The 13,713-nt window shown below is 43.2% G+C and overlaps 1 protein-coding gene across 1 annotated transcript in view; it reads left to right on the forward strand.

The window, feature by feature from the left end:
- The window catches only part of EPB41L5 (erythrocyte membrane protein band 4.1 like 5), a 58,114-nt gene extending 47,007 nt beyond the window's left edge, over window positions 1–11,107 (forward strand). The window contains exons 14-16 of the mRNA XM_040979129.1: window positions 6,158–6,197; window positions 6,602–6,717; window positions 10,147–11,107. Coding sequence (XP_040835063.1) covers window positions 6,158–6,197; window positions 6,602–6,717; window positions 10,147–10,327 — 337 coding nt within the window. The 3' untranslated portion in view covers window positions 10,328–11,107. The remainder of the gene's footprint in view (window positions 1–6,157; window positions 6,198–6,601; window positions 6,718–10,146) is intronic.
- Window positions 11,108–13,713: the final 2,606 nt, after the last annotated feature.

A 13,713-nucleotide genomic window follows, 5' to 3' on the forward strand; every position in this document is an offset into this window, starting at 1 on the left:
GGCCACAGTGGTCAGGGCTGAGCCAGGCAGAAGCCGGGAACATCATCTAGGTCTCCTACCTGGATACAGGGGCCCAAGGACCCGGGCCGTCTTCCCCTGCTGTCTCAGGTACATTAGCAGGAAGCTGGGCTGGAAGTGGAGCAGCCGGGTCACAAACAGGCATGACGCCACTCCCCCCTTTTATCTAATAATTTTCATAGCTATAGATTTTAACTGTTGCTTAATTAGGTTCCGTAAGTTTTGATAGGTTTTATTTTCTAGTATCTTGTGTTTCCTCCTTTGACGTCTTGGTTACTTCAGAGTGTGAGATTTAATTAACATACTCTTGTGAATGTCTTGGATTATTTTGTTCTGGCTCTATTCTGTGGTGGTTAGATGAGGCACTTTGTGGCATCTGGTTTCCCATTTCTGCACTCATGTTAACAGTTAACAGCCATGGTGCTGTGTGCAGCCCCACATGGTGCGTGCCATGTTGGCTGAGGCTCTGGGTTAGTCTCCCAAGTGTTCATGGAAGGATCTGAGCCAGACCAGCTTAAAGTCTTTGTCAATTTCTCTGTCTTGAGCTCTTTAGGAGATATTGATTTCTCTTCTGTATCGAGTTTGACCTGGCTCTTAGAACGCTGTTAAAGCCCAGGCTTCCAAACCCTCAATGCCCCCTGAGCTATCAGTTGACTGTTACCGATAGAGAGAGAGCAGGAAGAGCACAAGGGAATCTGTCCGTGGGGAGGTGTTCATTTGGTTACAAAGTCAGGTATCCCTTTTCTGGATTGGACACTGTTAACTTTCCCTGGGGTTATTTATAAGCTGTGCTTTTTAAGAAAAATGGCAGACATGTTAGAGCTGCTGTGTGTTTTTAAAACTGTGTTTGCTCACTTAACCAGTCATGGCTGCTTTCCTCCAAGGGAGGTGGGGGCCGAGTGTTCGAGCCCCAAGTGAGGTGTGAATACCCAGGAAAGTTAGCAGAAAGGCAAACAAAATGTTGAAGCTGTGATATGAGGTCCTCCCTAACTAGTTTGAAATTCTCATTTCAGTCAGAAAGTAGATGTAAATGTATAGTCTCAGATCAAGAATTAAGATTACCTTTTTTTTTTTTTTTTGAAGATTTATTTTTTTGGAAAGAGATTTACAGAGAGAAGGAGATACAGAGAGAAAGATCTTCTGTCTGCTGGTTCACTCCCTGAAATGGCCACAATGGCTGGAGCCGAGCTAATCTGAAGGCAGGAGCTTTTTCAGGGTCTCCCGTGAAAGTGCAGGGACCCAAGGCATTGGGCCATCTTCTGCTGATTCCCAAGCCATAAGCAGGGAGCTGGATGGGAAGTGAGGCAGTCACGATACAGAACTGCATCCATATGAGATGCCAGGGTTTTAAGGTAAAGGAATAGCCAGTGCTGACCCCACTTAATTTTAAAAATGGCCCCACCCACCTCAGATTAACTTAATTTTAATGGCTAAACATTACTGTATTTTCCTTAGTGATGCATTTGGCTCTGAAAAACACAGAGGACAGAGGAGTAACTTGTTACTGTTTATGTTTTTAGGAATACGGTCTGGGCAAAGAGGGTGAGAGAGCACTGGCTCCCCTGGGGCTCATGAGCGGCCCTGACACCCAGGCTTAGAGACCTGAAGCAGGTCTGGTGCGCGGGGCCCTCTCACGCCTGCTGGGAACTTATGTTTGTGTGAACAGCTTTGCTCCAGTGAGCTGTGGAAAACTGCGCTGTTTGAAAGGATGCAACTATTTGACCTAATGAGCTTTTGACCTTGTGGACTTTAAAATTGGCTGATGTCAGTTATTTTCCTTATTATATTTTGTCTTCCAACTGCTTCTCTGTTATTCTTGACTAATAGGAGTGCATTAAGGGCCCATCGGCGTGGCCTAGCGGCTAAAGTCCTCACCTTGAACACACTGGGATCCCATATGGGCACCGGTTCTAATCCCAGCAGCCCCACTTCCCATCCAGCCCCCTGTTTGTGGCCTGAGAAAATAGTTGAGGATGGCCCAAAGCTTTGGGATCCTGCACCCGTGTGGGAGACTTGGAAAAATCTCGTAGCTTCGGATGGCTCAGCTCCAGCCATTGTGCTCACTTGGGCAGTGAACCATTGGACGGAAGATCTCTGTCTCTCCTCCTCTCTGTATATCTGCATTTCCAATAAAAATAAGTAAATCTTTTTTTAAAAAAAGTATATTAAGAGGGAACATTTTAGAGGATGGTTGATATTTAAGTTATTAGCAATTTTTTGTCAGGGCGAAGTGGGCATTCTAGATGATAGGAAAGAGGAAAGGACAAAAGGTAGAAGAAATGGTGGTTTAAGAGTAAAAGGTTTGGGCCTGGCCCGGTAGCCTTGTGGCTAAAGTCCTCGCCTTACATGTGCTGGGATCCCATATGGGCGCTGGTTCATATGCCAGCTGCTCCATTTCCCTTCCAGCTCCCTGATTGTGGTCTGCGAAAGCAGTGAGGACAGCCCAAAGCCTTGGGACTCTGCCCCACGTGGGAGACCTGGAAGAAGCTCCTAGCTCCTGGCTTCAGATTGTCTTAGCTCTGGCCATTGCCAGCCACTTGGGGAGTAAGCCAGCAGATTGAAGATCTTTATATCTCCTCCTGTCTGTGTGATTTTCCAATAAAAAAAAAATAAATTACTCTTAAAAAATAGAGTTAAAGGATTTAGTTACTGCCTGCAATTCCTTGATCTAGGTGAGTAATGACAGGTAGTTCTCTCATACTCCTGCAAGTAAGAGAGTGTATTTAGTTATGAGAAAACAGTGCTGTCTGCGTGGCAAGTGATTTGAAGGACATTGTGATCCAGTTAGTAGCGCTCACCATAAACACTGCTTTTTATGTTACTCATTACCTCCTGAAATGACTCCCAGTAGAGAAGCTTCAGAGAGTAACTGCCAGCCTGTGCCCTTGTGTACCAGGCAGGCGGGATGAAACATTCATGTTTGGGATTGTGGTTATATTTCCAGCCTTGCTGTGTCCTGGAAGAGCCAGGTGAGTGGTAAAAGAAATAGTGCCTGACATGCCTGCTGTACATTTGCTGTGGTGATGGATCTGTGCAAAAGAGTATTTAAAAATTTTTCGTTGATTTGAGAGGCAGAGAGATACAGAGGGAGCTCCAATCTGCTGGTTCACTTTCCAGATACCTGAGATGCACCCCCGCTTGGGTCTGCCATGTGTATGGCAGGGACTCAGTCCCTTTGCCCATCACCGCTGTCTCCTTGTCTCCCCTGGGGTCCACATCAGCAGGAAGCAGAGGTTCACATTCTGGGTGTGGAACCCAGATACCGAGATGGGGGTACAACTATCCCAACTGGAATCTTCTTTTTAACCATTTGTTTAATTTATTCAAATGACAATATTACAGAGAGAGGGATGGGGGAAAGAAATCTTCTCATGTACTGCCTCACTCTCCAAATGGCCACAATGGCTGGGCGAGGCTAGGCTGAAGCCTGAAGCCAGGAGCTTCATCTGGGTTTCCCACAGGAATACAGAGGCCCAAAGAAGTGGTTCGTCTTCCCCTGCTTTCCCAGGCCACCAGCAAGGAGCTAGATTGGAAGCTGGAACTTATTGGCACCCACATAGGATGCTGGTGTTGCTAATGGTAGCGTGATGTGTTAAGGCACAACACTAGCCCCCCTAACTAGTGTCTGTAACCACAAGGACATCACCTGCCCCTAACAAGGTTTTGTGTTCTGTTTTTTGTTTGGGTTTGGTTTGATTTGGTTTGGTTTGGTTTTAGTGTTTTGGCTTCTTTTAGGGGATTTTTATTTTTATACCTGTTTATTTTATTTTTATTTGAAAGGCCAAGAAAATCTCAGACCTTCTATTTGCTGATTTTCTCCCCAAATGCGCACAACACCAAGGGCAGGGTGAGGTCCAAGTTAGGAGCCTAGGACTCAGTCTGGATCTCCCACATGAATGACAGGTACCTAAGCACTTGAACTATCACATACTGCCTCCTGAGAAGTTGGTATCTGAATTGGAAATGGAGACAGGACTCAAAAGCAGACATTGTGTAAGGAATGAGGATTTAACTGCTCAGCCAAACTCCCATCCCTTGTTTTCTTTAGTTGTTTTACCTATCCTTGTTCCTAGCACTTTGCGGATACTCATTCACTTAATCCTACCAGTCTCATGTGGATGAGGACTTCCTCCTGTCCCCCCTCTTCCTCTGTGCCATTGGGTGCAGAGAGCAAAGTTATTGGTATAACTGGGTTTGGCCCCAGAAAGTGGTGGTGCAAATTGTGGTGACTCAGCTTGCAATAGGAGGATTATTAGTTTAAAAAAAAAAAAGACATAGAATGGGTTCACTCTTAATCACCTGGCCTTTTGACAAGGCCTCATCATTCTTAAATTCTGTGTTAATTCGTTGGCTCCCATCAGTAGATAGCTTTTGTTTGTTTAAGATTTATTTTTATTTTTGTTGGAAAGGCACATATATAGAGAAGGAAGTACAGAAAGAAAGATCTGTCTGCTGGTTCACTCTTCAAGTGGCTGCAACAGCCAGAGCTGACCTGATCTGAAGCCATGAGCTTCTTCTTGGTCTCCCACGTGGGTGCAGGGTCCCAAAGCTTTGGACCATCCTCGACTGCTTTGCCAGATGACAGACAGGGAGCTGGAAGGGAAGTAGAGCAGACAGGATATTAACCAGCACCCACATGGGATCCCAGCATATGCAAGGCGAGAAATTTAACCACAAGGGTACAGTGCCAGGCAAGGTAGAGGGTTTGCTCTCACTCTCTTTAGAAAGGCTTCTGGCTGCTGGATTCTGAGTTTGTGGTATTTGCCCATTTCCATGTGCTGGCATGACACTGCAGCTGGGTATAAGATTTTTTGAGTATGCTGTGGAGAGCCTGTGCTAATCCATTTTTGCAATGTATACTTTTATATCTTCATGGAACATTGAGATGTTGTTTGCTGATACGTGAAGGTCAGAAATTTACTAGGAATTTGTCATATTTCATTCTGCATCTCATTTTTCTGAAACATGGTGCTTTTATTAAATCTGTATTTTCTCACTCTCATGGATTTCACTGTATAAATTTAAATATACTTTTTAAAGATCATATGCATTCGGGCTTTATGCAATAGCATAGGGGTTAAGGTCCTCACCTTGAACGTGCCGGGATCCCATATGGGCTCTGGTTCTAATCCCAGCAGCTCCACTTCCCATCCAGCTTCCTGCTTGTGGCCTGGGAAAGCAGTCAAGGAAAGCCCAAAACCTTGGGATCCTGCACCCGCATGGGAGACCAGAAAGAAGTTCCTGGCTCCTAGCTTTGGATTGGCGCAGCACTGGCTGCTGAGGCCGCTTGGGGAGTGAATCATCAAATAAAAGATCTTCCTTCCTGTCTCTCCTCCTCTCTGTGCATCTGCTTTTCCAATAACATTAAATGAATCTTTTTTAAAAATCATATGAATTTGTTACTTCAGAGACTCTAGTTTATCTATATGTTAGAATTCTGAAGTCAGCGAACTTTGTCTTAGCGTTCTGTTGTGGTAACATCTCATTTTTCAGTTCATATTTAACCAAACATTTGTAATTTTTCTATATTCTGTAGTTTGTTCCTAGTTTCTGTATTATAGATTGAGATTTTTGAAAGTGTTTTGAAGGTAGGAATGAGTAGGAAGATGGATAAAATCTAAACTAAAAATTTGAAATTATTTATCAGTTATTTAGAGGAGAGGTTTCTAATCTTAAGTTTATTTTGAGTCCTTTTTATTATGAGTATTATGAATTTTAAAGTGCCGAGCCCTTGTTGGCACCGGAAAATCTGGAGAGGGTAGGAGTATACAAAAGAAGAGATAGACAAGCATGCGGCCATTTGAGTTGGGTACTGTGCGCTTAAAAAATCATTTGTGCTGCTGTTTTGGTTTTTCTATCTTTGTCTAGCGATTAGGCAAGACTAAGATTTAAATATCTGTCTCAGGCAGAATCAAAATCAAGATATGTGGAAATGTCAGGTGAGAAGATGCTGTTGTTGCCTGTGATTTTCCATGCATCTAACGTTCTCAGTTTTAGATAACATACTTAGCTTTCTTTATTTAAAATAAAACATTAATGCCTTCAGTGTTGCTTTCATTAGTTTCAGTTAGGGCACTAAAAAATGAAGCACTTGAATTTTATAACTAACTTCTTACTTGGTATTTCCCCCCCATTACAGCGTTAATAATGTTTCATCGCAGAGCAATGGTTCCCAACAGGTAAGAAGGCATGACGCTCTCAGACTCTGGAACACCTTGGTTAACTTGAGTCAATAGTAGTGTTACCCGGATTTTCAGAGTGCTGGAACCTTGCACAAGTTTTGTGCAGTTCTCTTTTCCCTGTGCCTTGAGTGACTCATTAATGCCTAAGTTCTGTTGCTTTACTCTCTCAGATGATATAAATAGGGCAAATGTTTTATAGAACATATCTGTCCCTATCCGTTCAGAAAAATGAATAAAATGTTAACGTTTGGTTAAAGTATGTATCTGTAAGGTGATATATAAGCTTCAAGCATTGGTTGCAATTGTTTTGTTTCATTCTGTAATGGTCTTCATCTTAGTGTTCTGCTATAGACAGCTATTATCGGAGCAAAATCGATGATGCTTATAATTTCTGTGCAAAGGCTTGGGGTGCGAGATCTGCCGTGCCTGTGGTTCCTTCCACTACCTCTGGGCCTGTGCTGGTGGAGATTGAGAATCTTCCACAGAATCCTGGGACCGAGCAACACAACAGGAAATGGTTTGTTCACTCCTTAAACTAAAGTATTGCTTGCTGATTGGATGCTGAATCACTAGCCAATGATCTCAAGTGCCCTTAATATACTTGAAAGCAAATTATTCATATTTGTGAGCTAGAGAGCGGCATGTTCCCATTCGGTGAGGCAGGCTGGAGATGAGGAAGGGAATGCAGTTGTCTGAAGGAACAGTGCCAGAGAGCTGCCACCATTTGCACAAGCATGGTCTGCGAGCAGTGGGGGGCTCTCTGCCAGTCAGTGGAAACCTTCCCAGTTGGGCAAGGAAAATATGTGTTTATGTTACTCCACACAACAAGATGTTACTACTATGGGTATGTTTTCTTCTTTAAAGACTAAAAATAGAGCCAGAAAGGAAATATGACTCAAGTTCAATAAACACCATAAAATATTCTGTTGTTTGGAGATTTAAACAATACTGCACTGGGAATGAAGAAATTGATTTAGCTTTCTAAGGTTTTGCTCTAGATTAACAATACATACACAAATATGAATACTTTGTGACTTGTTGAAGTAAATCAGTTGAGTTCATTATTTCCCAAATCAACCTGTGTGATTCAGGCTCGGGAGGGGTCGGGGGTTTCTGGAGAATGATTGGTTGGGTGGTCTATTCGGCATGTCATCCACTCGCATTCTATGCCTCTTTGGAACAAACTTAGGTAATTCATGAGCTTTTTCTTTGTCTCTCACTCTCCATTTGTTTAGTACCTGAAATCTAATGAGTTTCTGTGGTGATCACAAGGGTTTGGTCAGCTTTCTGTGCAGCCCGTTCTTCCTGCCTGGTGGTGGTCGGTGATGTTCCTTCTCTGCCGTGTGATTGGTTTTCACTCTCATTTTGGCATAACTAACTGCAAGGTGCTTTGCTTTGGATGGTTGGGAATCTTTGTAACTTCAGTTCCAAGTGACTCAGAGCTAGGATTGAGGATCTTTCCTGGTTTCCTCCCCCCATATTCTCCTTTTAGCATTTTTATTTCACTTGGGAGTGTATTGGGAGTCCTCTGTATGTGCATGTGAGCACATGGCTAAAGGCATAAATAATGAGTCTTATCCATGTCAGATTGTAAAATTTCATTCCTGAAGCCTTTCAAAGAAAGTCTTGCTTGGTTCCTTACGGAAAGTGCTGCTCCGGCAGATAGCCAGGTTCCCACCATGCCCTCCTGACAAGGAGGGGTAATGTCGAGACTTGGATTATAAAAGAACTCCATTAATAGATGGGTGCCTTTCACATGAATGTGGGATGAGAATCTGAGTCCTCTGTGGTGACACTAAATCTTTAGAGCTTTTTTATTTTGATCAGTATATGTTGGAGTCTGTTGAATTTGATGTGTTGGGTACTACTTGGTTCCTTTGGAACAGCCTCTTATAGACTTGTTTTTATTTATTTATTTATTTTTTATTGTTAAGGCAGATTTACAGAGAGAAGGAGAGACAGTGAGAAAATCTGCCTGCTGGTTCACTCCCCAAGTGGCCACAATGGCCAAAGCTGAGCCATTCCAAAGCTAGGAACCTGGAGCTTCTTCTGGGTCTCCCATGTGGGTGCAGAGTCCCAAGGCTTTGGGCCATCCTCTACTGCTTTCCCAGGCCACAAGCAGGGAGGTAGATGGGAAGTTCAGCAGCTGGGACATGAACCGGTGCCTATATGGGATCCCAGTGCATGCAAGGCAAACATTTAGTCACTGAGTCATCGCACTGGTCCTGGGATGGCCTTTTTAAAAAGAGAGCATTAGACTGGATTGAATCTTAAGCAAAATGAGCCACTCAGAGCTGTATGTCCTTCTCCATTGAGTGGTTGTGCTGAGACTGCTTTTGTTGCAGTGGGGTAAAGCCCTGATCCCCAAAGCCGAAGGAACCTCAGAGTAGGCCAGCAAGGATGTGGAACTGAGTGGGCCAAGCTGACATGCGTAGGACTAGTAGATTCTCTGGCCTGAACTTCAATGCATCTTGCCTTTCATTCTGTTTCTGCATGCTCTAATCATGAGAACAGCAGTCCTCCCTTAGAAGGTAACCAGTTAATTTGGAAATGCTCCCTAAGTTTGAGCAATTGGTTGGAAAAATGAGCTTAATTTTGGCAGACAACCAGTTTAAGTTAAATCTACATCCTGTTCAAGTCATTTTTTTCTACCACCTTTTAAATGTCACCTTATTTAGGTAAAGGATTTGTTATAACAGAAACCTAGAATTATCAAGTATTATAAGAATCATCAAGTATATATACTCAAAAGAGTATCACCTTTTGAGAAACAATTCATGTAATTATATTATGTGAATAGTTTATAAATAACAAAACCAAAACTGAGTCATATTTAGAACTCTTGTGTCTGTAGAGGAAAGCATCAGCCTAATTTAATTTCCTAAATATTTAGAGACTGAGGATTGTGATTTTTGTGAGTTAGAGTTAATGAACATAGTTGAAAGAAGATGTTTTTAATATTCCACATTTGTTCTGAACGTTCCTGTTGGTTTCCCCAATGGGAAAAAAAAAAAATGAAAGCAGTTATTTTGGTTGAATTAGGAAGAAAATTATAGTTTTACAAGTCTAGTTTTTTGGTAAGTGATGTGATTTTTTCTTCTTTGTAATTATTTTAAACACAGGCTGCCCCTTTGTCACAGATTTCTTTGTTGCTGAACTTTGGCAGCTACTGGCTTTCTATTGGAGGACTGGCCCGTTCTGGAATGGCCTGCCCGATGCCTGGCTCACTCCTGCCCTGCTCGGGGCCTGCTGGACTGCACTGTGCTAACGGATGTCTCCTGTGCTTAGTAATCAGTTTCCCTGGGGGAGCTTAATAATCTAGTCACATCTGTGCTTGTTGGATTTTACCTGGAGATGCTGTGACTTCAGATTCTAGAAGGAGCAATGATCCTCTATTGTTAATTGGGAACGTGGGGGGAATGACATGGCCTGTAATGGGTCCAAGATTTTTTTTAATGTCCTTTCTAAATTTTGCTCCCTGAATTTTGGCTTTGTGTAACCATTTGACTTGGAGGTTAAATTACAGTATTGCCGTTCTGCCCGTATGTACCTTTGGCTTTAACACAGAATTTTCACCTTAAATTTGAATTAAGTCAATTGTGAATATATGTTTTTTCTTTTTCATTAGAATGCTGAATACCATTTTTTGGCAGCATCAGGGACAGATCCAATGTTTGCGCTCTGTGACATCTCCTCTAATTAATCTGCTAAACCAGTTCTGATTACTTACATGCATTTCCATATTGACCTTTCCGTTACATTTAACCCTGAACACCTGGCCTCTGTTGTTGCTCCAACATGCTCTTATTGCATGAAGTAGCATTGATAATTGCTCGTAGCAGTGGTGCATGTCACTCACTCGCTTCCCTTCCTTCTGACTCTTACACACCCATTTTCTCCTGTTCCTGTTGACTAACTGTCTCCCCTCCCACTCCCAACCATCCAGGCTCTCTGCTGCCAGTGACTGCTGTCAACGTGGTGGAGACCAATGGAGCACCAGGGCCCTGCCCCCACCCCAGACCGCACACAGAAACTACACTGATTTTGTCCATGAGCACAATGTGAAGAATGCAGGCGGCCATCACGGTGTCCATATTCCTGGCCACGCAGCCATGACCGAGATATGAGGCTCAGTACCCTTAGGACATGGGACTCTGTCATACAAGTTGATGGTTGAACGTTTCCTGGGGTTTGTAAAAGACTGATCACAATAGGAATGTCTTGGAGAACTTAACTTTATACTGAGTCACTAGTTTTATAGTGCTGGTGCGATTCAATCCCTCTGAAAGAGAAAAGGCTCTGAAATAGCCTTGTGTGACCAGGCATGGTGACCTGTGTCCCCATATGGAGGGCTGTGCATGCTGCTAGAGTCTGGCAAGGGTGTTTGTGATGTTAGCATGTTGGGACTTCAGTTGGTTTGTCTCAGGAGGAGGTTTATGTTTGTGAGCTCTCACTTCAAATCAGGTAGCGGAGAAGCCAGACCCTGAAGGCAGAGCCCAAAGAAAGTGTGTTCTGGCCTGGCACATGCACCTCTCGTGGGATATTTGCATAGTTGTTACCCATTACTTCCTAAGCTTGTCCATGCTTACTATCAGCTAAGTGCCTGCAATTTTAATTAATGTAATTTTTAATTAAAAGCACTTCTACTTTTTGAAGAATACAACTCTTTAAAATTACTAAAATCATGGCAATGTCATACGCTGGGACAGGTCTGTCCGGCTTCTGTTGGATGGCTAACTGAATGGTTACATTACTACTGGATGTTTATACAAGGTGGAAGGTGTATTCACTTTTGTCTTTTCATTTTACTCTTTTTCACCTTATACACCCAACAGATGACCATGGTTTGCAACAGCCTCAAGTTCTAGCCTTGTACAACCTTTAAAATAAATTTCAAAACCAAAACCGTATCAATTGTAGAAGGATTGCTGTTTTTGGTCTCTTTCAAAGTTCAGTATGCAACTGTCCTTGCTTTTCGAAAAGATCTGTTGCTGCTGGACTGGGAGCTGATGGGAGGAAAACATTTCTATTCCTTCCCATTCAAGGAGGTTGAAATCAAGAGTGCATAGAATTGAGGATATTTCGTACTCTGAGGATTCGTTGAGGTAGCGAAGCATTGTGCCATAAAAGCTAACCTGTCCAACTTGTCTGGCTCACCTCAGACTGGTTTTATCAAGATGCTGTCTGCCAGACAAAGAGGAAGGCTGCAGTGGGCTTTCACTCCAGACCATTGGTTGCACCTACAACACAGCTTGTTAGTAGATGTAAATCAGCTAAACAAATTTGAAGAATTAGAGACTCACACCCTGCTTTTTCTTTCTTTAAAAACCTTGATATAGGGCCCGGTGCCATGGTCCCATTTAGGTGCTGCTTCTAATCCCGGCGGCACCGCTGCCCATCCAGCTCCCTGCTTGCAACCTGGGCAGGCAGTTGAGGACGGCCCAACGCCTTGGGACCCTGCACCCATGTGGGAGACCTGGAAGAAGCTCCAGGCTCCTGGCTTTGGAATGGCTCAGCTTCGGCCATTGCAGCCACTTGGGGTTCTTCCTCTGTGAGTCTCCTTTTCTCTGTATATCTGACTTTGCAATGAAAATAAATAAATCTTTAAAAAAAAAAAAAACTTGCTATATAATAATCCATTTGTAAATTCCTGGCGAGAACACCTGAGTGGAGGAATGTGGGCGGGAGCAGGTATAAAGGCTGAGTGGCACAGATCAGATTGTCTGCCTTCTAGAAGTCCCCACAAGCTCCTGAGTTTTTGATCACATTCAGATGAAGCATCATCTATCTGAAAGTCTTAAATCCAAACACTTTAGAATCAGAAATGTTTCACGCCCTGACAGGAGAATGCAGGTGGAAAATTCCACACCTGATCTTGTGCAACCAAAACCCAGGTACACTAAACCATTGCATGAAGCTCCCTTCAGGCTATTTGGAGAAAGGTATGTGGGAAACATAATGAATTCCGTGTTTAGGCTTCAAGTCCCATCTCCCACGGTGTATTGCATAGTGCATATACCAGTATTCCCAAACATTTCTGAAATGTTTAAGGAAAACACTTCTGGCCCCAGCATTTCTGATAAAGGATACTCGGACTGTGTTATGAATAATTGTTCTTGTCACAAATATTTTTAAGAGGGATGGACATGTTTTTTCTAGAACTTTTGCCATTGGCAGTTACTTCAACCTACATTTAAATGGCCACAGGCAGTGTATGCCATGCATTGTTAGATCTAAAGCTCAAGAATTCTGAATCCTGGACTAGGGAAAAGATGTTGCCCAGCAGTACCTCACTGGGGCACCCCACTTCTGAGCACCCGGAGTCGTCGGCACAGGACTCCAGGCTCAAAACATTCAGCCTAGAGCACTCCGCTTGGGAGTTAGGTTAATGTCTACCTGCATTTTTGTCTGTGATGATGTTTACACCTTGACACATGAAAGGTAGACGAATGGTGAATTGTTTGTAAGGTGAAAACTTTGCTTTTGCCCCTTTGTGTGTCAGTTCTAGCCTTTTCTGACCTTGACTCAGACACACTTTTAAATGACTTCACAGAGAAAACCAGACATTTGATTTGCCCAACGATGCGTATGTCTATTTTGAAAAGCCTAGAGTTTGGGCATTCTAATAACATTTCAAGATGTTAATATCAGTGTAATTCAAATTGTGTTCTTTTGGAGTGGAGTTTATTTAACATGTTGAGGAAAGGAAATATTATTTGTAATACTGATGTGAGTCTCTGTCAGACTGTTTTTCAGTACATGAAAGATATTGAAACAGAAGTCCTAAGCAGAGGTTGAGAGGTGGCTTGTCTCACAGGATGAAACTATCAGGCGGGTCCTGGATTGCGTTAGTTTTGCTTTTCACCTGGGCACCTGGCTGGCATCACTGCTAGTCATGAGTCAGTTTACCAGCCTTGCTGGATCACCTTGGTGTGTCCTTTCCGGTGTTTCGCTCTCACACCTTTTGTCCCAACAGTGAACTGAATGAAGGAGGTGGGGAGCAGAGGGACTGGGCCAATGCAGGTGGCTGGCTTCCCAGGCGTAAGAGGAATCCCGTAGCGTTGGTGTGTAACTGCCGTTGTGTTCACAAATGAGTGTGAACTGAGAACAGGAGGCCATGGTTGTGCAGGGGACTTCAGTGTCGTCTTTAAACCATGATGGTTGGAGGAGGCACTCTTCATTTATTAACCATAGGTCATTGCTTAAAAGGTTATTATTTCCTTTAAGAGGTTTTGACTGTTCACTTCGAGAATAACAACACATCAAGTTGGAGTCATGCATTGTTTGTTCTTGGCATTGTGCCTTGTCATTTGGATTAATGTCAGCTTGTGCCGGTAACACTCTCAAGTCCTCTATTTTAAGATAAATTTTGCCATCATCAGCTATATCTGTCCAGAATTACTGTGAATGCCTCTGCAAGTGCTGCTTTCAGTAAACTGACCAATTCTTCACGCCCTCTCTTCTCTCTCCAGTGCTCTTTCCCAACCCCCATATGATTCATCAGCTGCTTTGT

This window comes from Ochotona curzoniae, unplaced genomic scaffold (genome assembly GCF_017591425.1).
Source record: "Ochotona curzoniae isolate NIBS_2020 unplaced genomic scaffold, NIBS_Ocur_1.0 contig_3037, whole genome shotgun sequence".
Lineage (NCBI taxonomy): Eukaryota > Metazoa > Chordata > Mammalia > Lagomorpha > Ochotonidae > Ochotona > Ochotona curzoniae.